General features: G+C 41.6%; 1 protein-coding gene across 9 annotated transcripts in view; it reads right to left on the minus strand.

The window, feature by feature from the left end:
• The window catches only part of DNAJC21 (DnaJ heat shock protein family (Hsp40) member C21), a 44,107-nt gene that overhangs the window by 1,055 nt on the left and 16,667 nt on the right, over positions 1-26,385 (minus strand). For 2 of the 9 annotated variants that reach the window (XM_038535357.1, XM_038535356.1), the window contains 5 exons: positions 25,332-25,490; positions 24,881-24,923; positions 22,061-22,233; positions 20,674-20,749; positions 19,676-20,163 (listed from right to left, as the gene is read on the minus strand). In XM_038535357.1, coding sequence (XP_038391285.1) covers positions 19,999-20,163; positions 20,674-20,749; positions 22,061-22,233; positions 24,881-24,923; positions 25,332-25,490 — 616 coding nt within the window. In that variant the 3' untranslated portion in view covers positions 19,676-19,998. Of the gene's footprint in view, positions 1-2,379; positions 2,498-5,279; positions 5,533-13,039; positions 13,155-14,341; positions 14,430-14,656; positions 15,919-16,763; positions 16,901-19,675; positions 20,164-20,673; positions 20,750-22,060; positions 22,234-24,880; positions 24,924-25,331; positions 25,491-26,385 lie in introns of those variants that run through there. The other 7 variants (XR_005358596.1, XR_005358597.1, XR_005358599.1 and 4 more) reach the window with 7 other exon arrangements.

The raw sequence follows: 26,385 nt of genomic DNA on the forward strand, positions 1-26,385 counted from the left end.
GTTCTAGCAAGACACAATTGCTGGCACATGTTCCCAGTCTGAGGCTTGTTCCTTCTTTGTTCAAAAGGGAGATTAGAGAGTATATGAAGGGTGTCAAAAACTACCAGCAAACATACCCTCTTCTTAACACAAACAGAACAGGAGCCACAGAATTAAAAGGGAAAAACAACTTTCTCAGCATGCAGTTAGATGTTTATTTGAGCTGTGTCCAGTTCGATGCCATGTTCTAGTGGCCTACCCCCTGAGGTGTCTGTTCCACTAACACATCCTACACCTCACTGCCAAATTTGTCTCCCGTGGGCATTGACTTACACATGCCATTCCCTTGCACAAAACCTTACAGTTGCTCCACATGGCACCCTGGATAAGATCAAAACCCCTTTAACAAGGAGCTCAATGCTTCCATGCTTACACATGTCATTCCCTTGCATAAGACCTTTGAGTTGCTCTGCATTGTGCCCTGGATAAGATCAAAACCCTTTTAACAAAGAGCTCAATGCTTTCCAGTATCCAATTTCCAAACAGAGCAAACACTTGAGAAATGCTCTGTTTTGATAAGTGGAAAGATCACTGAATTGAGAGCCAAATGATCTGAGTTCTAAACTCAGCTTTCCACCACTTATTTGCTCTAGATGACCTTGGATGAGCCTCCTAACAGATTTTTAAAACTCGTTTTGGTCCCAGACTGATTGATACATGCTCTTCCGACCTCCTGAGTTGTGTTGGGAATCAAGTAAGCTAATGATCATAAGAGCACTTGAACTATGCAAATAGAAATTCTTCCCTTCAAGCTACGTTTCTCTTCTTCCCTCTACTACAGAATCTCCAAAGAGCAGATTTTGTGCTTTTACTTCTTTGGCTCCTGTCCATGTCTCAACGACTAGGATCTCACTCTTGCCTTTCATTCCTTGGAAACTGCCTTCTCAAAAGGCTATCAGTGACTTCCTTATGGCCAACACTTAATGTTTCCTTTGAATGTGCTTTCTTTCTCTCTTTCTTTTAAATGTATATATTTATTTGAGAGAGGGAGAGCACAAGCAGGGAGAATGGCAGAGAGAGAGGGAGAAGCAGATTCCTCACTGAGCAGGGATCCTGACTTGGGGCTCAATCCCAGAACCCTGGGACCATGACCTGAGCTAAAGGCAGACGCTTAACTGAGCCACCCACATGCCCCTGGACGTTTTTTCTAAACAACTGCTCCCTCTTGAATATGATTTCCTTGGCTTCTGCAATGTGGTCCTTCTGTCTCAGATGGCTCCTTCTCAGGCTCTTTCCCGGCAGCTCCTCAACTATAAGGCTCTGTCTTGGGCCATCTCTTCTTCCAGGCTATACTCCCTCCTCTAAATAACTTCATTTGCTTCAGGAATTTCACCTGTCCTGACTATACTGATGTCTTCCAAATATTCACCTTTAGTCTCAACCTTCTTTCTGAGCCCCAACCCCAAAAGTCTAGCTGTCTGGACACCTTCATTTGGATGTCACAAGAACACTCAAAATTCAGCATAGTTGACATAAAACACACTGAATATCTCTCCTCCAATGAACCCCTTCTGGATTAATGATACTTTTTTATCTCAGTCTCACAATTTAGGGCATCATTTTCCTCTAAGTTATCTTTTTGCTCTTCATATGACTAAGTCTCATGAATACATTCTCCAACATAGTTTTTCCAGTAAGTCCATTTATACCAAAACGGCCTTAATTTTTTTTTAAGATTTTATTTATTTATTCATGAGAGACACAAAGAGAGGCAGAGACAGGCAGCGGAAGAAGCAGGCTCCATTCAGGGAGCCTGATGTGAGACTCAGTCCCTGAACTGGGATCACTAAGCCAAAGGCAGACACTCAACCACTGAGCCAGCCAGGCATCCCCCAAAACTGTCTTAATAGGGTCATCAGCATCTCTTCTAAACTATTTAAACTACCTCCTAACTGGTATTCTGGGCTCCTTCCCAATCCATTCTCAACACTGATACCAGAGTCACTTACCTAAACAGTAAATATGGTCACATCTTTCATCTCCTGTCGCCTCTGAGGATTCCCTTTGTCCATGGAACAAAATTCAAACTTCCAACTATTATGACATTCAAGGGCCTTCACAATTAGTCCCCAAACCACTTTTTTGACCTTTACTCTTTTTTTTAAGACTTTATTTATTTATTCATGAGAGACACACAGAGAGGCAGAGATATAGGCAGAGGGAAAAGCAGGCTCCATGCAGGGAGCCCAATGTGGGACTTGATCCGGAGACTACAGGATCACACCCTTAGCTAAAGGCAGACACTCAACCACTGAGCCACCCAGGCATCCCTTGAGCTTTACTCTTGCTGTTCTTTTCATGCCAAGCACGTCAGTTCTTTGATCCTATAGTTCACTCTACCTGGAACATTCTTCCTCTCTTCTTTGTGGAAATCACAGGGTCAGGGAGATTGGACAGAGAAGCCAAGAGTTACTTCTTTGTTCTTCTTCAAAGTCTTCCCATTTTCAATGTTCCTTTTCTTTAAAAATAAAGCAAAAGGAAAGAATGTTGAAAATAAAGTTTATTGAGGTGCCTGAGTGGCTCAGTTGGTTAAGCATCTGTCTTTGGCTCTGGTCATGATCCTGCGTCAGTCTCACTGCTCAGCAGGGAGTCTCCTTCTCCCTCTTCCTCTACCTCTTCCCCAGCTTGTGTGCTCTTTCTCTCTCTCTCAAATAAATAAATAAATTCTTTAAAAAACAAGAAAAGAAAGTTTATGATAACCATTTAGGAATTTAACAAAATATGAAGAGGAAACAATAAAACACAAATTTTAAGCTGAACAAAAACAAAAGCAAAACGAAATGTTTCCATGCTCCAGCTCAAGTTCTTGCCAATGCCAGAACACCCTCTCCTAGGAGAAATAGGCTAATGGGATTTCGTTGTTCAGATAAATTCGTAGAGCATATTCCTGTGGCTTCCTGAATCCTACAGGAGGTGTATGCCTACCGGCGTACTGTTACCCTCACACCTTCAGGGGTCACTCTAGAGTAAAAGCCAGCAATGGAACTCCACTGGGTAGCCAGGTCCTGGGCCTCATTTCCTGACTGATGGTTGCATGGCTCTGAGCGCCTATTGATCAGGAGAAACTGCTCCTCTTTCTTGAAGAGAATTTGGGGATTTAAGGTGCAGAAGCCATCAGAAAAAGCATGGAGCAGAAAGGGCAAAAACTATGGCCTTTGAGCCTGGATGGTCATTCATTTCTTTCACGAGTTTATAAACATGATGGATTCCTACTGCTTTCCATTTGGAGCCGTGGGCAGGAGCTTCGCACCCCCATTTCCCCCCTTCCATTTTCTGCTCTACCCACAGGAGGTGGGAGGTAAGCCAGCTTACATAAGGCAAGGAGCCCACATTCTTGCCAAGCTCTTTTTTATTTCCTTTCTTGTTAAAATGGTCCAAAGTGAAGATAACGAACACTCAGCTCAAGTAAACTTTTTTCCACACAAGGAACATATTGACAGTCAATCATGTGATTAGAATATAACAGTAAAATGTTGGCAGCTGTTTAAAAATTCTTGCAGTACCAATCCACTCAGGAGGGAGTAATTAAAAAAAAAAGACCCCATCATATCAAGCTTTGGTTATGCCATTAATAATGATTATAAAGCGATGTAAAATAACACTTATAAAGAGAAAAACAGTAACAAACTATGCTCTTATTTGTGTTATGAAACTCTATTTTCTGTATCATTGTAGTTTTTGACTTTCCGCTAATTCCAAGGTAATCTCTAAACTATGGAGGACTTCATTCTTCCACCTTTTAAATCTCGCTTAAATCTTACATTTCTTGTAAAGAACAATGGAAGAATAATAGAAAAACATCAAAACATTTGCCATTTTGTCATCAGAATGCCAATGCCAGAGCATCTTCGTCATCATCAGGAGCAAAGGTTGAAGGCTGCTGGGTGCTGCATCAACCGATTGCTCTGGGGTCATTAAAGCTGAAGGCTCACTTCCAACTGGTCACAAGCAGTAAAAATGGGTCATAAGCTTTGCCCCATTAAAGATGGGCACAGTAGAAGACAATGCCCCAAAAGGATCTTAACAAAAGCAAAAAGCCCACCTAATTTAGTAAGAGTGCAGACAGAAACAAAGCCATCATGATACCAGTCCAGACGCAGGGAACGTCTGCAGAACTGCAAGTGTCGGGTTAGCGTCTGTGATGAAGAGCAGCCACTCAAAGAGCTCTCAAGGTCACCATCAAATTAAGAACTGGGTGGGGAGGGTCGTCGCAGACAGCTGCTAGTGCAAACACGAACTTTGAATAAGTCCCAACAACAACAACACGATGCAATGGAGTGAGCCTGCACACTCTCTCCACCTGATTCATTTCCAGCAAATTCACTTCTCCTGCTGAAGCTTCCCGTGTCCAGAGAACAATATAACCTCATGGAACCTTTACGAGGATAAAATAAAATACGCTGGTAGCTGCTCAGTTAATGTTGACTCTTTGCTTGGTATCTCTTTCCTTTTGACACAGAACTTTCATTCCTTTTGGCACTGAATGCTTGGTGATCACCACCTTGGGCTAATGTTCTCACGTGTACAACTCATTTCCCTAACCAGACTAGAAACTTCTGGCAGGGTGACCTCATCCTCTCCATCCTCACATGCCTGCCTGACACACTGCACCTCACAGAAAGTGCAAGAATCAACTCTTCGTGCTGCTGCTTGGTGTTTCTCGCCTTTTATCTATAGATGCTACAATGTCTCCTGCAGTTTAAGGCAGCAAGTAGCCCACCCGAAATAAATAATGATACAGGCTTGCGTGTGTGTGTATTCAGAAACCTATATATTTATAAATACATGTAATATATATTCTTGAACGTGGAATATATCATTGGAAACATATATAACATATAAAAACTTGTATTTGGAAATGTATTTTGTAAGGGTAGGACATCAGGTAACAAAGTACCTTGGATTATTTTATTTATTTCTTTATTTACCTATTTATTTATTTTAAGTGTTATTTATTTAAGTGATCTCTACACCCAACATGGGGCTCCAAGTCACAATCCTGAAATCAAGAGTCCCGTCTCTTCGGACTGAGCCAGCCATGCACCCCTGGGATTATTTTAGGAAGTAAGGAAGCCACCCTTGGATGAATTGTGAGAAGACCATATGAGGAATTGAAAGGGCTCCCAGATACCTGTCCTGTCTTCTCCAAGGTGTCCCAATTCTTAGCACCCTCCTTGGGGATCCAGTTCACACCCCTGCTGTGCTCACATGGATCCCCCCCTCCCAGGGCTTGTGCTCACCTGCTTGCCGTCCACCTTCAGTGCACCCTCTCCACACCCGCAGGCCTCCCTAGCTACTGCTTCCTCATCCTTCGCCAGCCCTTGGCCACGTTCAGGGGCAGGCTGTTGTTTCACAGAAACCCTTATTCCCTCCCCCACAATCACTCCATGTTCTCTAGGATCTTACTGCACAAATTGTTCATTCTCTGCTGGATTTTTCCCTTCTACATTCTTCTTCTTTCTTCTCCTCAACCCATAAATGTGCTCCTCTTTCCTATTAAAAAAAATATATATATATATATATATATTTCTTTTAAAAAAATCCTCTTCCTCAAAGTGATGTTGCTCTGAAGAAACTGTGGAGTGCTGCTCCAACCTTTTCTCACTCCGTCTTCCTCAGTGCCCCTAAGCTGGTTCCAGGAAACCTGTTCTTTTCAAAGTCCCTAGTAACTAGGGTTGCCTGGGTGGCTCAGGTGGTTAAGCCTATGACTATTGGTTTCAGCTCAGGTCATGATCTCAGGGTCATGAGGGTGAGCCCCCACATGGTCAGCATGGAGTCTGCTTGAGATTTTCCTTCTCCCTCTGCCCACCCCCACTCGCTTGCTCTCTTACTTTCTCATAAATAAATAAATAAATAAATAGTCACCAGTAACCGCGGTGATGGAATGTTATTCTTATGTGGCTACTTGACTGGCCGTGAGATTTTCCAGACTCTTGTTAAACTTTATTTCTGGGTATGGCTGTCAGGGTGATTCTGAAAGAGATTAGTGTTTGGACTGGTGGACTGAGGAAAACAGATGGACCTCCCTAGCCTGGATGGGCATCATGCCATTTGCTAAGGGCCTGAATAGAACCATAAGGTGGAGGAAGACTGGCTGTGCCGTCTCTGTCTGTCTGATCATTAGAGCTGAGACATCAATTTCCTCCTGTCCGGCATCCCTGGTTCTCAGGCCTTCAGACCTAGGCAGGAATGTGCACCTTATGCTCCTCTCCTGGGTTCTCGGGCCTTCGAACTACAGCTGGCTTCTCTGGGTCTCCAGCCTGCAGATGACAGACCGGAACTTCCCAACTTCCCTAATCATATGATCCAATGTCTTATAATAAACCTCAATTGATTAGACAGAAAAAGACAGTATGAACAGGGGGAGCAGCAGGCAGAGGAAGAGGGAGAAGCAGACACCCCGCTTAGCTGGGAGCCAGATGCAGGGCTCAATCCCAGGATGCTGGAAAAGTGACCTGAGCTGAAGGCAGACACTTAAATAATTGAGCCACCCTGGTGTCCAAAAATCTTTCTAGATATAGTGATATATCTATCTATGTAGATATATATACATATAGAAAGTCTATTTACATAGATACATATATATATCAGCATATATCAATATATACATACATCTATATAGATAGATGTTTGGCTAAATAGCTAACTAAATAGCTAATAGAGCCTATTGGTTCTTTTTTTTTAAGATTTTATTTTTAAGTAATCTCTACACTTAATGTAAGGCTCAAACTCACAACCTCAAGACCAAGAGTTACATGTTGGGAGCCAGGAAGGGACCCCAATCCTACTGGTTCTGTTTCTCTGGAAACCCTGACTAATACAACCTCTTAACTGCTAAATTCAACAAAATGCCTTTGGTCCTCACCTTTCTTGGCATTTCTGTGGCAGTTAAAGCTGTTGGTCACATTACTTTTTCTAGGATTTGTCTCCCTCTATTTTTTTTTAATGGCTGCATGCTCTGCCATCAGCTTACCACCTCTTGAGTCTTTGCATTCTTGTGCATTGGGTTTTGTTTAGTTTACTGCCAGAGGCTGTTATACCCCAGGGATTTTTACCTTAAACTCTTTTTTCTCCTATCTGTGTTCTTCATCTGAGTGATTTCATCCATGATCCATGATGTCAGGCTCTTTACTATCTAGATGCTGAGGATTCCCAGAGATGCCTCCAGGGCAACCCTGCATGGCTTAGAGACTGGTGCTATCAGCAACCTCTTGAACATTTCCCCTAGGTCTCTACTGCACTCTCTTCCTCGTCCCTGGAGCACAGGCTCTCCTGGTGTCAGAGGGAACTGCTGGATCCAGTTGCCTGCTTGTTCTACGTTCCTGGTGCCAGAAATTCCCCACTCACCCCAGCCAGACCTAACTCATCTCTCAACTCTGGCTTGCCTCCCTGCCATCCCTTTGTACTGCCCCCCCTGGCCCCGCTGCTCACAGCCTTCCCACCTCCTCTAATTGCACCCACCCCCCCCCCCGGCTGTCATGGGAATGGGAATGTTTCATCAATGGTCCTTGGTACAAGTTGGGCCTTCTTGGGCTAATTGCCCTGTTCCCTTCTTCATCATGTTGCCCACCCTGATAGTCATCCTCATCCTAATCCGTGCAAGAATTAAACCATTGCTTGTTCTTGTTATCTAACTCTTTCTCTGCTCTAGCTAAAAGCCTCAATTTGCAGGCATCATTGATTGCCACTCGAAGGAAAATTTTAAAAAGCAAAAGGTAGGAGGAGAGAATGAAATTATGCCAGAAATAAAATATTTTTAGGATTTTTTTTTCTTCCTGTGATGGTACCAGGGGTACATCAATATAGTAAGTGAACTTTAGCAGAGGTGTCATCAAAAAACACTCTTCCAGCTAGTTCCATTTGGCCCTGCCACCCACCAGCACCTGGCACAGGGACTTCATCAATGCTCCCCCAGGGGTCCTGAGCCAGCTCCACCAACCTGGGCTAGAGGGCCCTCTTTATCCTTGGTAACATCCCTGGGGTCAACCTAGACCCCTCCAGTAACACCCCCTTCCTTCTTTTTAGCAATATTCTATTCTACCATCCATCTACTTTTTAGCGGGAGCTTTTTCCTTCACAAGAGCAATGCCTTCCCCTAGATGTACACCTCTTTTTGTACACCCAGAATCAACTCCTCCCTTACTTGCCTAACCCATCCAGAAGGATTGCAGGGTGAAGTGGTGGGTTTGAGTACAAGGAAGCAAGATGTGTTTCACTCAATCCTTTCAGTGCATTAGATAAAGGGCAGAAAATGCTTTAGTTTATGTATTAAAGTTTTGAAGATTCAGATTTTTCCACTCTTGAAAATGTCTTTTAGAAATGCATGCTGTCGAGATGTACAATTTTAAAAGGACATATTTGAAAAAGAAGAACAAAGCTGAAGGATTCAAATTTCCTGTTTTCAAAACTTATTATGAAGCTGCAGTAATCAAAACAGTGTGGTATTGGTGTGAAGAAACATTTTTAGACCAATAGAATAAAATAAAGAGCCCAGAAATAAACTCTCTCATAAATGGTCAATTAATTTTTGACAAGGGTGCCAAGACCATTCAATGGAAAAAGGATACTTTTTCAATAAATGGTGCTGGGAAAACTGGATACCCATATGCAAAAGAATGAAGCTGGGCCCTTTCCTTAAAACATATACAAAAATTAACTAAAATGGATTGAAGACTTAAATATTGAGCTAAAACTGTAAAAGTCTAGGAGAAAACACAAAAGTCTTTATGACATTTGATTTGGCAATGGTTTCTTGAATAAGGCAACAAGAGAAAAAACAGGTAAATTGGGCTTATTCTGAATGAAAAGCCTTTGTGCAAAAAAAAAAAAGCTTTTGTGCATTGAGAGCACTATTGAGAGAGTGAAAAAATAGCTCACATGGGGTAATATGTTTGCAAATCATATACCTGATAAGGTATCAAGAATACATAAAGACTAACAACTTAACAGCAACAAAACATCCCAACTCAAAAACGGGCAAAGGAGTTGACTGGCGATTTCTCCAAAAATGATATACAAATGGCCAACAAGCATGTAAAAAAAATATTCAACATCACCACTCATTAGGGAAATGCAAATCAAAACCACAGTGAGATACCACTTACACCTGTTAGGGTGGCTATTATTCAAAATACACATACATAGACAATAACGAGTATTGGGGAGGAAAAGTAGAAATTGGAAAACTAGTACATTGCTGGTGGGAATGTTTTCTGTTGTGGAAGCAGTGTGGTAGCTCCCCCAAAAGCAAAACACAATTATCATAGGATCCAGCAATTCTACTTCTGGGTGTATCTCCAAAAGAATTGAAAGTAAGGATTCAAACAGATATTTGTATAATTGTGTTTATAGCAGCATAGCTCAGAATAGCCAAAAGGTGGAAACAACTCAAGTGTTTTATGGATGAATGGATAACCAAAATGTGGCCTATGCATACAATGGAATAGTATTCAGTCTTAAAAAGGAAGGAAATCCCGTCACATGCTACGACCCAGATGAACCCGGAAAACATTCTGCTAAGTGAAATAAACCAACCCCAAAAGGACAAATATTGTACGGTTCTGCTTGTATGAGGAACCCAGGCCAGGCACATTCATAGAGAGAGAAAGTAGAATAGAGGTTACTAAGGGCTGGGGGAGGAGGGAATGGGAAATTACTGGTTAGCAGGTCCAGAGTTTCGGGGGCAGGGGTGAAAAATGGATAAATGGTGGTGGTCGTTCAACATTGTGAATGTGCTTAATACTACTGACTTGTACACTTGGAAATGATTAAAATGGTTAATTTAATGAGTTTAAACATTTTGCAAAGAAGATACTCATGTATAGGGAACATTTTCTCCAGCAAGCACAGAGCACAGGATTAATATAGAGACTTGGATTACATAAAGGAGTGCAGTGACACAGGGATTCAGTTGCTTTAAAGAAAACAGGCTTGACTTCTCTGTATCTGGATGAGAAAAGAATCTTCACTGCAGCACAGAGAACTCATGTCTTCTCTTTGTGTGTGGGTTCCTCAGTACCACACCTTTGGTCTGCAGTGCCTCTTGGAACAAGGAAAGGCGCCAATATGTATATAAGTAGATGTAAATACCAGCACTGGTCACTGTCCACTGAGCACTGTTACCAAAGTAGGGGATGGCCTTTTCCCCAAACCAAGTGCTCTCATCTGTAAAATGAGGAGGTTGAGCTAGATAGATAAACTCAAAGATCCATATCTGCTCTAGCATTTCACTGCTGCCTGGAATTTTAAAGAAGCAGCAGGTACATCAAGAGGGCTGCGGTATCGTTTTTCCTGGAAACAGAGCTGAAGTCAATTTTTGAAGGGTCTGGGCTTTGCAATTTTGGGGCGTTGTTGTTGCAGACTTGCCCAGTCTAAGGTCTCCTAGAGAACAGTCAGGTTTCTAAGTGGCTATCAGGATGCCAGAGTGGTGCTAACGATGTGGGAAATTGGAAAGACCTGGGAATATGGACTATGGAAGACTTTCTTCCCTTGAAGGGGTCAGTAAAGGCCTTAGGCTTCTCTTGATCGCTTGCAAGCCTCAGAGCAAGCCTCAATAAATCCATACTGATTATGGCTTCTCCACATTCTAACCAGCCAATCTGCTCTTAGATCACATTGTTTTCCATCGTGTGATGACGCTGATGGCATGTGAGGAAAGTGTCAGGCACAAGTGAGTGATAAATGATTAAGAGACGGGGAGACTTTGCTTAGTAAGTTTACCATACATTTAAAAAAATAACCATGAAACTTTAGATGTTAAGGCTTCCATAGGAGTAACAAATCAACCCTTAAAATTCCAAAATAGATTTTTAAAAATACAAAAACAAACAAAAAAGAATCTGATTGTAGCCAAAACAAACAAACAAAATAAAGGACTTAAAATGATGAAAAAAAAATCCAAAAAAGGCTCTTTTAAAATGTCCAATGTTATTATCAGCCCCCATCCCCAGCAAAGGGTGATAACAGGGAGAGGGCATTACTTCATCCTCTCAGGGGGTGAGGTTGTGCTAATACCGACAATGACAACAAATTAAACCTAATATTAATTAAATTTTAAGGAAAATAAGAGCTGGTCTAACAGGCTGAAGTTTCCATTTGGAAATGAGCTAGGGGATCAGAATCGACAGCAGCCGTCGCTGAGCATTTCTGCTTGCCCTGGGCTTCCAGCGCAGAGTGACTTCAGGAGCAGACTCCTCTGCAGTGGTGAATGGAGGGAACCCTTCCTGAAGTTCCATTGTTTTGTCCTGGAGGAAGACTGTAAGTGTCAAATGGCAGAGGAGTTCAGAGGAAGAAAAACTCACTCAGGTTGAGGAGATACTGGGGAAACTTTGTGGAGAAGGAGTCACTGAAACAACACTGCTCCAGAGTATTGTTAGGGGCAGGGGGGCTCCTGCTCTGGGCTCTCAGCTTTAGAGGGGTCCCATTCTACCTTGTAGTCCAAGGTATCCACAAGGCTCTGAAATCTAGGCCATAATCTAGTTCCCCAGAACTTCAAAATCCCTTGCCCAGATAGCTCCAAACAGCCCACATGCAGGGACTACTTGGGTCTTCCCTCCCAGCCCCCCAACCCCCTGCCCCACAACCCACCAGGGGAGCTGGTTGCAGGAGTTTAGGTGGAACTTGGAAATGAGTGCTGGGCTATCTACACAAAGCAGGATGGAGCTGAGGGTGGGAAGACCGGGATGAGCAGTTGGGGAGTCAGGTCTCCCCACGGCCCAGCTCTCTGGTAGATAATGCAAGGAATCTGAGAACTCAAAATTTGAACCTGACCTTTTGGGCCATTATAAAGTTATAATTACCAGGGTAGGAGGATAAAGCATATTTAACTTAATAGTATGTTAGCTTGATTTATAACTTTGAAACATTTCGACATATGGTGTGTGGGTCCCCGTTTGCTCTCCTCCCCCAGGTCCCCAAAACTCTAGGGTGTGCTGAATTTAAGTGCAAAAGGCATCCTTGGACTTCTGAGCCTCAGAAGGAACCCACTATGTAGTATTCTTTTTTTTCCAACTGAGAGGAAATGGACCAAAGCAAATGAGCATCAAAACACCAGGTTTATTATCCAACATTCGAAGGGTTGTGGCAACATTGGCTTCCTACCACTAAACCCCAGAGTGAGCCAGAGACCACCCCATCACAGCAGCACGGCCTCCACGGGGCTCGGCACCACCCCACCCACCCTCCCTGCTGGCCACCCCGGGGGAGCAGAGCCTTTGCTGCTTTGCTTCCTTGCCCCCCTCACTGTGGGCCTGGATCAGACTAGAACACTCCACTCCACAGCCACACGGGCCCAGCCCAGAGAAGAAGAGCAAGGGGCCAAGCCGCCCACGCCCAGTTCCTCTGCCAAACCAACATCAAATAACCATCCATTCTCCTAGGACGAGGATGGGGCAGAAAAAGGCCGGGCAGCTCTGCTCAGCAGGACTGGGGGATTAGCGCATCACCCCAATGGCCCTGCTATCATGCTGCTTCCAGCCTGTCTCCTACAAAGAATAGGAGGGTCTGAGAAAAATATTAAGAAGCAGGTAAATTTCAGATTTCTGAAAAAAAAAAAAAGGAAAAGGGAAAGGAAAGGAAAGGAGAGGAAAGAGAGGAGAGGAGAAAGGAGAGGGGAGAGGAGAAAGGAGAGGGGAGAGGAGAGGGGAGAGGGGAGAGGGTAGAGAAGAGGGGAGAGGAGAGGAGAGGGGAGAGGGGAGGGGAGAGGGGAGGGGGGAGGGGAGGGGAGGGGAGGGGAGGGGAGGAGAGGAGTGGAGAGGAGAGCCCCGGCAGGTGCCATTCGGTTGGGAAGTATTTCCCAAACGGGTCCTGTGGCTCCCGCGCTCGGCCAGGCGGGAGGACAGAAGAGGAAAAGGAGGACGGAGCCCCTGCCTGCCCTCGAGGGGCCTACAGTCCAGTTGCAGCCCAGGACTGGTCCTCACAGGGCGCCTGGTGCTCCTGCTTCGGGGTCCTTACCCCCTGGGGCTCTGCAGCCCGGCCCTGGGGCGGCCCCAAAGACACCTACCTCCTCATCCTCGGAACCGGAACCATGAATACGTCTCCTTATTTGGGAAAAGGGACTTTGCAGGGGTGATGGAGGATCTTGAGATGGGAAATTCTGCTGGGTGATCCAGCTGGGCCTGTAATTACAAGGGTCTTTGTAAGTGGAAGCAGGTCAGAGTCAGAGGAGGAGCGACCACTAGCCATTGCGACTGGGCAATGGTGGGGCCACACCTGCGGAGGGCCAGAGCCAGAGCTCTGGGGGCCAGAGCACAGGAGGCCTCCAGAAGCTGGAAAAGGCCAGCAGACAGACACATCCCTCCAGCCTCCAGAAGGAGCCAGCCTTGCTGACACCTTGGCTCCAACCCAGTGAGACCCACTGCAGGCTTCTGGCTTCGAGAACCGTGAGATAATTGTGTATTATTTGAAGTCATCAAGTTTGTGGTCATTTATGACAGCGGAAGAGGAAATTAATACCATAACATTACCCTCATTTTACAGATGGGGAAACTAGAGCGCAGTGAGGTTAAAGAGTACGCTCAGGGTCACACAGCTCATGAAAGGCAGTGCTGGGATTCGAACCCAGGTTCCTTTATTTGCAAAGCCCAGGCTCTCTGAAGCACACGGTCCTCCACCCAATACAGACCGGTTCACGGAGTTACAGGACGACACAAGGCAGCCTAGCAACACGTGTTCAAGTAAAATAGACATTTCTTGGCTTTTACATATGTCTAGTCTCAACTGAGGGTCCCAGGGAGTTGGTGTCATTTCCAAAGCAAGAGCTTCCAGTAGGAGGAGAGGGCCCCAGTTTTCTGTTTCTGTCATGCTCAGCCCCTTCGGGGGTGCACTGAGGAGGTGGACGCGGAGTCCTGGGACTGGGCATGGTGGCAACTGCCTCTTGCAGCGGCCCCAGGACCAGATAATTCGTGAATCAAGGTCATGGTTCTGACTCCTGATAAAATAGCAATGAAATCAAGATCCAGAGAGGAAAACACCCTGGTCTGGGTGAAGATCGATTGGAATCCAATCCATGCTCTTTGCACTGCAGAGGGAAGGGGACGGGAAGGGGAAGCGGGGTGCAGCAGGCACCTGTGTGCCATGCACGTGGGGTTTGTAGACGAGAGCTCATGATTGCAACCACTAGACTAAGACATAGCAGTTATCAGGTCTGTTTACTCCGAAGTTAACAGGCTCAAAGTCTTGACATAATGGGCCATGGTTAACAAACCTTGTAAACTCTGGAGCCGAGATTTGAGCCCAGGTGGCTCTAACTTGAATACCTATGCTCTCCGCTCCGACCTGCAGTGGAGGAAATAGCTATCCCTACCTTTTGGTTTTGAGGTGCCTCAGAAGGCTCCTTGCACACCTGCCTTGATTCTCAACCCGTCACCATCTCTGAGGATCTACTCACTGTTCTGAGAGAGAGAGAGAGAGAGAGAGAGAGAGAGAGAGAGAAAGCAGGTGGAGTGGCAGAGGGAAAGGGAGAGGCAGAAGCAGGCTCCCTGCTGAGCAGAGACCCGCCCCCCACCAGTCACCCCCCACCCGCTCCAAAGTAGGGCTCAATCCCAAGACCCCAGGATCATAATCTGAGCCGAAGGCAGACACTTAACCGACAGAACCACCCAGGTGCCCCCCATGCTACCTTTTCAAAACATGATTCATGTTTGGGGAGAACGCAGATGAATGTAGCACTTTTTTTTTTTTTTTAACTGTGATCAGGGGCGCCTGGGAGGCTCAGTAGTTGAGTGTCTGTCTGTGGCTCAGGGCATCACGGAGTCGAGTCCCACAATGGGCTCCCTGCATGGAGCCTGCTTCTCCGTCTGCCTGTGTCTCTGCCTCTCTCTGCGTCTCTCATGAATAAATAAAAACTTTAAATAAATAAATAATATGTAGTAGTAGACATAGAGCACATGCATAAGTGGAAATGAAGTCATAAAACAGTATCTGGAGGACAAATTCAGTTTTTAAGTATCTTTATCTGCCTAGAAGTGGTCGTGGGAGTCTATGTCAAAATGTTGGTATGTGTGGGATTCCAGGTGATGCTTGTCTTCCTTTCAGTGTCCTAGGGGATCTTTTACAAACAGCATTTCATAGTTCATTAAAACAAGTTTGAAACAAACACAAAATCACTTTTTGAAAAACTGTTGCTCCTTTCCGAGAGAAGATTAAACTCCAGAACAGAAATACGACAAATTGTCCCCTGGTGGTCTCGCCAGCAACACAAGAGCGTGGCTTCCAAGGCTTTCAGAAAGTATCTCCCAACTGGTCAGCTGGCAGACTAGAACAAAAGTATACTTTCGGGAAGCAAGAACAATAAAATTCGTGCCAACAGCGTATTTTCACTCATTATTTTCTTCCCCAGTGGCTATCCACTGGTACTATAGATCAAGCTCACTCATTTTAACTATTCAATTGTCATCTTAAAATTGGCCATAATTGATCTGTTTTCTTGTTCATGGACATTTAGGCTATCTCCCACTTTTCCTAGATACAAATAATTCAGCTGTGAGCATCCACGTAATAATAATAAGCCTTGTACTTATTATTGTACAAGTGCATGGGTTCTGGAGAGTACTGCTTTTCAAGCCTTAAAGAACATATGAATCACCTAAGAAATCAACCACAGACTCATGGGGCAAGTCCGGGGTGGGACCTGAGCTCTACCTCAGGAGCGAGTTGCCAGGTGAAGCCCAAGATGCTGCTCCGTGGGCACCAGGAAAAGAGACTAGTTATATACCTAAGGCCACTGAGCCTCCGGTCATAGGCTAAACCTATCTTCAACTTTCACAGACATCATCAAATTGAATCAATTTTACTCCAAAAGAAATGAATTTGTTCTCATTTGTTGTTCATCCTCATCAACATTCAATCTTGATCTTGTGAGACTTTTTCCCTTCTGCCAATCTGAAAGCATAGAACAATTATGAAGTTGTTTTTCCTTGGTTCTCGGTAACAATGATCAATGTTAACTATTGTTTAACTATTCACATTGTTTAACTTTTCACATTGTTTAACTATTCCAGCTTTTTCTGTTCATATATTTACCCATTTTTCTAATGTAGCCATTCTAAGTGTGGTCTGGGAGAGCCAGAGGGGCCCACAAGGCTCCATTTTCCTCATATACTTTAACCAAACACAGAGGAACAGACTAATTACAGAAACCAATAGAAGAATCTTCAATTTCATTAAGCTAGACAAAGAAAGTTTCAAAAATGTGAAACAATGGGGGTGCCTGCGTGGCTCAGCTGGTTAAGTGTCTGCCTTTGGCTCAGGTCATGATCCCAGGGTGCTGGGACTGAGTCCTGCATCAGGCTCTCTGCTCAGTGGGGAGCCTGCATCTTCCTCTGCCCCTGCCCTAACTTGTGCTCTCTTGCTAATAAATAAAATACTTTTTAAAATGTGAAACAATGCTTCTCTTCTCATTAAACTTTCATTCAAAAGTTATTTTTCATATTCAACATGTATTATTTTTAATAAATATTTTAAAAATCTGTTTAATTTCTAAGAGAGCGAATATCAAGATATAAACTATACACACTAATACCCTCCGGAGTTCTCCACTTTTAAGTGCGTGAAGGCATCTTGAGACCAAAAAGTTTGAGAACTTTTGTGTTTTCTATTGTATTAATGTATGGCGTCATGTGCTCATTGATATGTAGGAGGGATTTTTTTTCACGTGTTCTGGATGCTAATCCTGGCTGTTCTATATATTGCAAACAATTTGTCTAAGTCTGAGGCTGTTTACTTACAGTGTCTGTTGTTCCACCAAAGCTTATAATTTGATGCAGTCCTGTTTTCCTATAGTGTACTTCCACTAAGCAAACTGCTCCTGTTTTGAAACCGAAGTCTCACTAGGTTTTCCAGCGAACCCCCAGCTCTGGCACCACTGAATGAATTATGGAGAAAACAGCAAACATGATTTCCCCTAAGTGTCTCCTCACAGAACCCGCATTCCATGCATCTCCCACACCTCTGCTTACTCAGTTCAGATGGTGGTCACCACTGACCCTTAAATGAGATCAATGTAAAATATGTGTTCATGTATTTTAGACTATTCTGTTTTGCTTCAGACAAATGAAATTGAATGTCTGTGATTCACCAAAAATAACATTTTACCTTCAGCATAATACATGTTTCTGTTTTCCTCTTCAGAAGTAGATTAGGAAGGATATTCCTATAAAACTTAATACACGTTTAATTCAACATGTGCACTCCTGTCTGCAAATATCTTTTTTTTTTTTAAAGATTTTATTTATTTATTCATTCATGGGAGACACAGAAAGAAAGGCAGAGACACAAGCAGAGGGAGAAGCTGCAGACTCCATGCAGGGAGCCCGATGCAGGACTCGATTCTGGAAATCTGGGATCAGGCCTGGAGCCAAAGGCAGACGCTCAACTGCTGAGCCACCCAGGCATCCCTGTCTGCAAATATCTTAACTGAAAATTTAACTCTTCGTTTAAATTCAAAATTCTGTATAAAGCTTTTGTATTCTTTTTAAAGATTTTATTTATTTATTCATGAGAGACAGAGACAGAGAGAGAAGAGAAGAGAGAGGAGCAGACACACAGGCAGAGGGAGAAGCAGACTTCATGCAGGGAGCCCGACACAGGACTTGATCTCAGGACTCCAGGATCATGCCCTGGGCCAAAGGCAGGTACTAAACTGCTGAGCCACCCAGGGATCCCCAAGCTTTTGTATTTTAAAAGCACTTTCAGAATACTATTTAAACTGGGGTGTCTGGCTGGCTCAGTGAGAGGAGCACACGGCTCTTGATCTCAGGGTTGTGAGTTCGAGTCCCACATTGGGTGTAGAGATTATAAATAAATAAAATTTAAATAAATAAATAAAATTTAAAAAATAAGAAGAATGACAATAGAAAACACTATTTTATCTGGTCTTCTTGATAATCCTGTATGATAAATGGAGACAATACTCTGCTAAGAACTGTGTTAGAGATAAGGAGAATAAAATTCAGAGAAGTTAAATGATTTGTCTGCATTACACACACAGGACTACAAATGAGATTTAACTTTCGATCACAACTGATGAAGATCCCCTCAAAACATGGTTGAATTTTGTCAATCAGAATAAAAGTGACAAGTAACTCCAGTCAATCCTCCTAAATAGCTGCTTGGTGGGTAAAAGGAAAAGCAAGGAACGTCTGATGGCCATTCGCAGGACAATCTGTCTTTCAAGATGACTTCGTATTTCTACTGTATAATAGTATGTGATCAATATGCCCTCTTGTTCATCAATATTCCTATTCTTATTACAGCCACCTCACCTAGTTCTAATTAGAGGAGGGTGGCAAGTTTTCAGATCATGGCTGGGAGAAAGAGCCCAAAGACCTGGCTGCTATTTCCCCTGAAGGGATAAGAAAGGGACAAGAAAGGGAGGATGGTCGACAATTAGGAGGAATTAGTGATAGGTATTAGAGAGAAAAGAAGAAGATAAGGGAAGTCTACCTGGGGGCTCAGTTAGTTACCATTGGACTTTAGCTCAGGTCATGATCTCAGGGTCCTGGGGTCAAACCCCACACTGGGCTCCCTGCTCAGTGGGGAGTCTGCATGTCCATCACTCTCTGCTCCTCCCCCTACTTGTGCTCTCTCAGATAAGTAAAATCTTAAAAAAAAAAATCCATTATGGGGTGCATGGGTGGCTCAGTTGGTTAAGCATCTGCCTTCAGCTCAGGTCATGATCCTGAGGTCCTGGGGTGGAGCCCCACATGGGACTCCCTGCTCAATGGGGAGTCGGCTTCTTTCTCTTCCTTTGCCCCCTACTCGTGTGCTCTCTCAAATAAATAAATAAAATCTTTACAAAAAAATCTTGTATTTCTAAATGAAGAAAAAAAAAAACACTTGAAGATTCAAGGATATAAGCAGCTTCACTGAATACAAAGTATGTATTTTAAGCTAGTAACTTCAAAGTTACTCTCAAGGCCAATTGTAAGAACTGCCTATTTAATCCATCCTCATCCTAAAAACTGACTCATCACTGATCCATATACTTGACCCATACTCACAACCATTCTCCATTTTTTGAGTTAATATTCATCTTTGTTATACAACAGATGGCATAAATATCAGCCCTATGAAAAAACTTTTACTAAAAAAGTTGTTTTCCATTAAATGATAAAAAAAAAACAAAATTAAAAACTTCTGAAAATAATGAAGAAAAGAATCCTCTGTCAAGGAGTCACTATAAAATCTGAACCACCTGCCACCTTGATCCATCACGCTTTACGGCTGACATTGTGCCAAAGAAGGAAGCACCATATACATTGATTTGCTTCCACCTCCAAAATTTAAATCAGAGCAAAACACCAAAAGATGTATCTTATTGAGAATTACCTATAAAATCTCAAATTAAATCAATATGGCTATACCTTGAAAAGATACTAGTCTTGAAACAATCATGTATGTTCAATTAGTTTCTACCTATCACTGTCCTTGAGGAAAAAAATACAGTAATCAACAATAGGTTATTTAGAAATAATTTTAAAATTAGAACTGGAGTCATCATATCAGGGGAGAAAAAAAATCTATGATGATTTTAAAACAATTTGAGTCTTTGATAGATCATGAAACATAAGAAAATACAAAAGCACTGAATTGTATAAAAATACTATGTGAAATCCACAAAATAAAACAGAAAGGAACATTTGTATGTGTTAAAATAATTTAATTCTCCCTGTACATTTCTGTCCACGTGAGCCAACAGAAATCAAGAATGCGTACTTTTACAGCATTTACCTGTTTTGAGACATTCAAGTCAATTCAGATGGCAAAGTAGAATTCAATCACTAATGAAATGTTTAAAAAATATATATTAAACAAAAAAAATGTTTTTACAAGATAAAAAATAATCTTCCACAATGCAATAAATTGCAGATCACCGAAATTTTAACTCTTTAGATGATTTCAGTTCAGTTTTTGGTTTCAAAATCTAGAGACAATCAAAAAGAAAAAGTGTTGGCAGAATTTCTATCTGTTTTTACGTTTCTCTTTCTTGCTTCGACTACTTGTTATGCTGCCTAAAGAACATGATGAAGGTGCTCTTGCATGACCTGTGGCTTTCAGATGGTCGAAAAGTTTATTCCGGGATGGAAATTCACTATGGCAGGTTGTACAGCTGATAAGAACATCACTCTGAAGAGGGAAAAAAAATCATAAATAAAAGTAAATGTTATTACCTGAGGGCAGTCATTTATGTTTTGATGTTCAGATTACTTATCAAATAATTCAAAATAAAGACCTTTTAACAAAATGACAGCCACTAAAACAGGCTCCAAAGAGGTAGCTGTTCTTAAAAGTTAGGTCCCAGCAACCAACACCATCAGCTTTAAGAGTCCAGAGACATTCAACAGTGTGTACCGTATGCACTAGACCAAGGTTTTAGATCCCAAAGTAATGGAAAACAGAACATAACTGTCCTGTCACAGTCTGGTGGTCCAATGTGCCTTTTACTTTAAAGACAAACAATGACAGTAACACAGATATAGTAAGTCCTACACTCGTCAAGAATAACTCTGGAAGGATCCACACCTGCACAGCAGGTGCAGAAGGGCTCCTCACATACTTACATCTTTAGAATTAAGAGTTAGATTATATTGCTTAAACAATGTCCACTGAAAACATGTCAATATGATTTTGACCTACCACTGTCTGTGGTTCAGCAGGTACTTTGACAGATTTTTTCGTATCTTTGGCTTTCTTTCCTTTGGGTTTAGGAGCACTGGAAAATAAATTATACAAGTCTTACAATCCAATAATGACATGTCCCTTTTAATTATTATTTTACTCCTAAGAAGACTTGAAACAGTGACATGCACTTTAAAGGCTAATTCATTAATTTTAATGGCCAATCTTATAAATTCTCCATCTCAAATGAACAGCTTTAAAGAGCAACTTTAAAGACCACAGTGGATGTCAAATTTGACACCAAAACCAAGGAATTTACTTAAAACAGTTGAAACACAAGCTACAAGACTTCAGGGTATTGTGTGGTTCCTTGTCTTCCTTCTCCTGGAGCTGCAGGCCTACCTCCCTGAGGTCTGTTCCCCTCACTGCCGCCACCACCTCAATGCCTACATCCCCAGGTGCACTGCCCCACCCCTTCGCTGGTCCCCAATGGTAAGCACTGAAGACTCAGGCTCCTACTTTACTCTGTCATTTGAACTCTTTCTCATTGTCCTAGGCAGGGACCTGAGGCTACTTACTGTTCAGGTCTCTGCTCAAGGAGTAAGAAATTCTTCTCTGCTCCAGAGGAACAGAGGAGGCTTGAGACAAGAAAGTACAATAAGGCAGGAAGAGGAGGACCAGGAATGCTCTCTCCCAAGAAAGACCTTCCTCTGGCCAGCTACCGTGACCTGGTGCGGCACCAACACTGCGGGGCTCCTGCCAGCAGGAAGGCCTCAGACTGTGCAGACAGATCCTGATGACCTGCACTGCGGGGCCCCACACAGGAGGACCACCATGAGCATGGACACATGCTTCATGATGCTCCAGGCGAGTGGGGTGCGGCCTCATCGGGAGACTCGTTCTCATGTGTGTATCAAGGATTACTGATCTAGCATAAAACAAGGACCTCAATATGATAAAAAACTAGATCAAAGTGACTTTCTGATTTGGGCCGCATTGCTGAAATGTCCATGAGCACATTCCTTTAGCGTCCTCTAACATCCTTCATCTGTGTGTGGGTGGGATGTCTGTCTGGATAAATGTATAAGTCACTGATATACCTACCTGATTGGCTTCATCAATCATGGGAAAGGTGTTATTTGATATATGAAAAGATATCCTTTTTTTTTAAGATGTATCTATTTGAGAGTGAGAGAGATAGAGAGTGAGCGCACAAGCAGGGGGAGTGGCAGAAGGAAAGGCAGGCTCCCCACTGAGCAGGGAGCTTGATGCAGGGCCTGATCCTGGGATCATGACCTGAGCCAAAGGCAGACACTTAACCTACTGAGCCACCCAGGCACCCCAATATATGAAAAGATAGTCTTACTACCAACATTAATTAGAAAACACCATCAAATTGACTTACTTCTTAGCTTCACTTTTTGGATCATCACAGAGTTGGACAGTCTCTGTGACACTGCTATTTGCTTGGGGACTACCTTCTAGTTCTTTGGCACAGTCTTGATTTAAATTGGTATCTTCTGATTCAACCTTTACTCCTTCTTCAGTTCCATTTTCATTAAAATTATCATCATAATTCTAGGTAACAAAACACATATGCATTACAAAATAAATACAGTAATTTCAGGTTTTTATGATACGAAATAATCATCCTAAACAATTATAATGTTCCGTACACCCTGGAGGAGTATATCTTTAAGAAGTGAAAAGAAAAAGTGATAAAAATTTAAAAACATGAATGTTCATTGCAGAAAGATTATATAAGGGAAAAATTGGAAACAATCCATATGTTCATTAAGTGAATGGTTGGCTGTATGAAAGGAATTATGAAGCTCTTAAAAATCATATCTGCAAAGGTACTGATTCAATTTTGTGGAACAGTATTTACAACATATTAGCTTAAATAGAAAATTATATGTATAATGTCTGATTACAATTCAGTAGTAAGTAGTATCTGTAGGCCAAATTAGGGGTGATATCTCTAGTTCTCTGTATTTTCCAAATGATCTGCAATGAGCACCTATTTCTTTTATAGTTAGAGAAAAAAAACAGCACATAAGCATTATAAAAAAGACAAAGCTTCGCAAACATACCTTCACTAAATGAACAGTGTTGTTGGTTTGCCACATTTGCTTTCCCTCCCCTTCCTCCCTCCTCTGTGTACAGGCGCGCACACACACCCTGCCCCACACCCTGAAGGATGAAAGTAAGCTGTAGGTGGATATCATGACACTTCCCATGTGTCTCCTAAGAACAAAAACATGCTCCTATATACCTACAATACCCTCTTCATACTCAAGAATTTAACACTGATATGATCGGTTTCATAATCCATATTCATAATCCAGTAATGTCCTCTCCCTGCGAGCCCTAACAGGGGCGACAACCAAGGACCATATATTGTATGTAGTGGTCATGTCCCTTGAATTTCCTTTATTCTAGAACCACAGCCCTACTTTCCCTTTCATGATATTGATAATCTGCTGGCTGTTCTGTCCCACAGTTTGGCTTTGTCTAATTGTTTCTTTATGACTAGACTGTTACACATTTCTAGCAAAAATATTAGCACCAAAATATCTACTAAGTTCAAGATTTATTTTCTTGCAGGTAATTTTGTCTTTAGAATGTGCCCCATGGAGGATATTCAGAGTGCTGTGCTCAAAAGTTACTTGGATTCCTCCTTTCTGTCAGCCAGGGTCATTTGTTTACATTCAATTTCAGTTTTCTGGAAACTGAATATAATTCAATTACATTCATCCTGGTGGCTTATTCAGATTTCTTTTTCTGACCATACAGAACCTCTCCCAGTCTGAAGTTCCCTGATTCTCTGTATTTGCTGCCTCCTGCTCTTCAATCTACCAGTTCATGTCTCCACACTACCTTCCCTTCAAAAAGAACCGAGAAAACATCAGGAAAAGTGCTACATAAAACGAGGTCTGAACTGGGGCTTTCTTCCTGATAGAAGCAGAAATTATCAACAAGAGTTATTAATATAAAGGAATACAGCTTTGGAGGGGGAAAATGATGTAGCAAACAAAGCATTTTCATTAGTAAGAAAACACAAATACAGGTGTTCATTACTGTAATCTACAGGACCTACCCTTTCCGACTCAAGACAAGACAGGCTTGGGTGAGGTATAAATCTGTCTTATCTTGTCTTTATTCTAGCGGTCCTGGCACACACAAAAGAGAGGAAATGTTCTAAGCTAATGACTATAGAGTCTTCGAGTGGAAGACAGGATGAGTCATTTTATAAAGGAACATATAACTTGCTATGTGGTTTTATAATTGAAGCAAAAGTTCCGAGTCACAGATTTTAACAGTGACAAATTCCTGTGTCATTTATCATTTTTGGAATATGAAACAGATAAAAAATTTTCAAATATTTAACCACTTGAATAGATAAGCCAAATCTAAAGTTTTATGAAAAATTATTCATGTGTTACCTAAATTTTAAAAAAATTTTCTTAAAAATTATTGTTAACTAAATTTTCTCAAAAAGAACTATAATATTTAATACTAATGTAAGCTAATATAAGTAGATTATGTTAAAATAGAACAGAAATCAACTCCATTCCTTTAAGAACCACCAAATACCCTTAGTAAAAATGAACAAACTCATTGTGTTTTTATACATCTACAGGACTGTTATGCATATATAACAACATAATAATTTTTTATTTAAAAATAGTCTTAAGAGAGACAGGATTTAGACACCAGGTTTGAAATATACTACTTACATTTCTGAGTAATATTAAGAAACATTGTTTTTAAGTTTCACAATCACTACACATTTCTAATTAACTTTTCCTTTTGCAAATTTCATTTATGTTGTTGCCAAAAGAAACTCAGATATACAATAATCAACCCTCAAATTTTCACATATTTCTGATTTTAACTGTTGTCCTGATTTAAATACCCAGTCATCCTATGTGTCCAGATATTTTAATATTATCACTCAGCTACATAGTATCAGGGAACTAATTACACTTGTAAAATTTTAAGACATACCAACAACAGTAATTAAGTAAATCAGCAACATACATATTAATAGGGGAAAAGTGTTGAAAAAAGAAAATGTTTTTAACTCCCTTCAATCTCTTTTATAATCAATATAAAATTATAGAGTGAAAACCCCTCTCCTTAATACAAGCTATACTGAAAAGACAAAAGCAGTCCCACTTTATATTTGATATTTAGTGTTAATAAAACTTTTTTAACACACCTGTGCTGGTTTCTGTTTCTTTTTCTTCTGCTTTTTAGAAAGCCTAAGAATAAATAGAAATCAAAATGTCAAATATTTAACTGTGACAAAGTGAAAAAAAAAATTAAAACACTATTGATAAGTAAAAATTTAAAAGTATTTAATAACATAAGGTATTAAAAAGAAAATATTCACATCATTAAAAAATTAGAACAGTGGTTCCATTGATGGCAATTAGCATATCAATTACCTAGGTATACAAGTTCTTTTAATACAGTCATAATGTATTCTGTAAAAATTATATTTGACATCATACTTTTACCCCTTTCAAAACTGTAAGTTCCCTTGAGTAGAAAAAAAATATGTGGAAAATATTAGCATAACAGAGCAACTTCTTTCAGCTAAAATAGCATTTAAATGCAATCTCATCTCTAACGTGTTAAGTACGTTCTAGAAGCATTTTTAGAAGTACTTTTGTTTTGGTGCATCTTCTATTTCTTCCTCAGAATTGGCATTCAATGGATTTTCATCAGTTTGAGGTCCTGAAAAATTTTCTTCCTCCTCCTCCAACTGTTGTTTTAACAAAGCAACCATTTCCCGATGCTTCTTTGATTTTTCATGATTCCTCATACTGAAAGAACAATCTGATGTTAGTAACTGCAACAGGAGTCATATATGCCCAAATATGTGGCCTGTATTAAGTGCAACCACATAAAAATTCATTTTTCCCAGTAAGGAAGCAAAATGTTGGCGATCTTATAAAGAGCAGCAGAGGAACCCTGTCAGGGCCAGCCCGAGACTGTGCTCTTCCCTCCCTGTCTCTCAGCATTCTCCCTACCTTCTGTCCTTTTATCTACATATCCTCTTCCAATTTTTTGGGTCAAATTCTCTATTATTTTTGTTTTCCAATTCTTAAAATTCAGATCTTCCCCACTGTTTCCTCTTAACCACTGAGTATTAGCCAAGTGTGTACACGTTCCAGGTTATACTGGGGCTTTGAAAGATCCGGAGAAGTTACAAGACAACATTCCAGCTTGGAGAGAAGACCACTTGGGTTATGATGTGAGGGCCTCAAGTATCAGAGTAGTTTACCTCCTTTTGCTTCTTTCAGTAACTGCCTTTCACCTTTAATAACTGTCTTTCCTTTCTCATTCCCACTATCCTCAAAGTGAGTTCAGATACATCTCCACCTTCTGCCTAAATATCGATGAGCCATGTCTCTTCCAGTGCATCTATGGGCCACGAAGTAACATTCCACAAAACAGGGTTGACAACACTTAAGTATCAGAGTTATTAGATGAATAAGAAAGTAGGAAACTTATGTCAGTACATTAACTTTATCTCAACTGTTCAGATTCTGGTTTTCTAGTTTCAGTTGGTACTCTTCCTTTCCACTAAAATTCTTTGTACCATGGTTTCTTAGAGAAAATGGAACGTCTTGTGCCAGAAAGTAAGTGCTCAAAAAATGACTGGGATATGTTAAAAGGATGTAGGAGTCAGGAACCCACACTAATCATATCTGGAAA

This window comes from Canis lupus, chromosome 4 (genome assembly GCF_011100685.1).
Source record: "Canis lupus familiaris isolate Mischka breed German Shepherd chromosome 4, alternate assembly UU_Cfam_GSD_1.0, whole genome shotgun sequence".
NCBI lineage: Eukaryota > Metazoa > Chordata > Mammalia > Carnivora > Canidae > Canis > Canis lupus.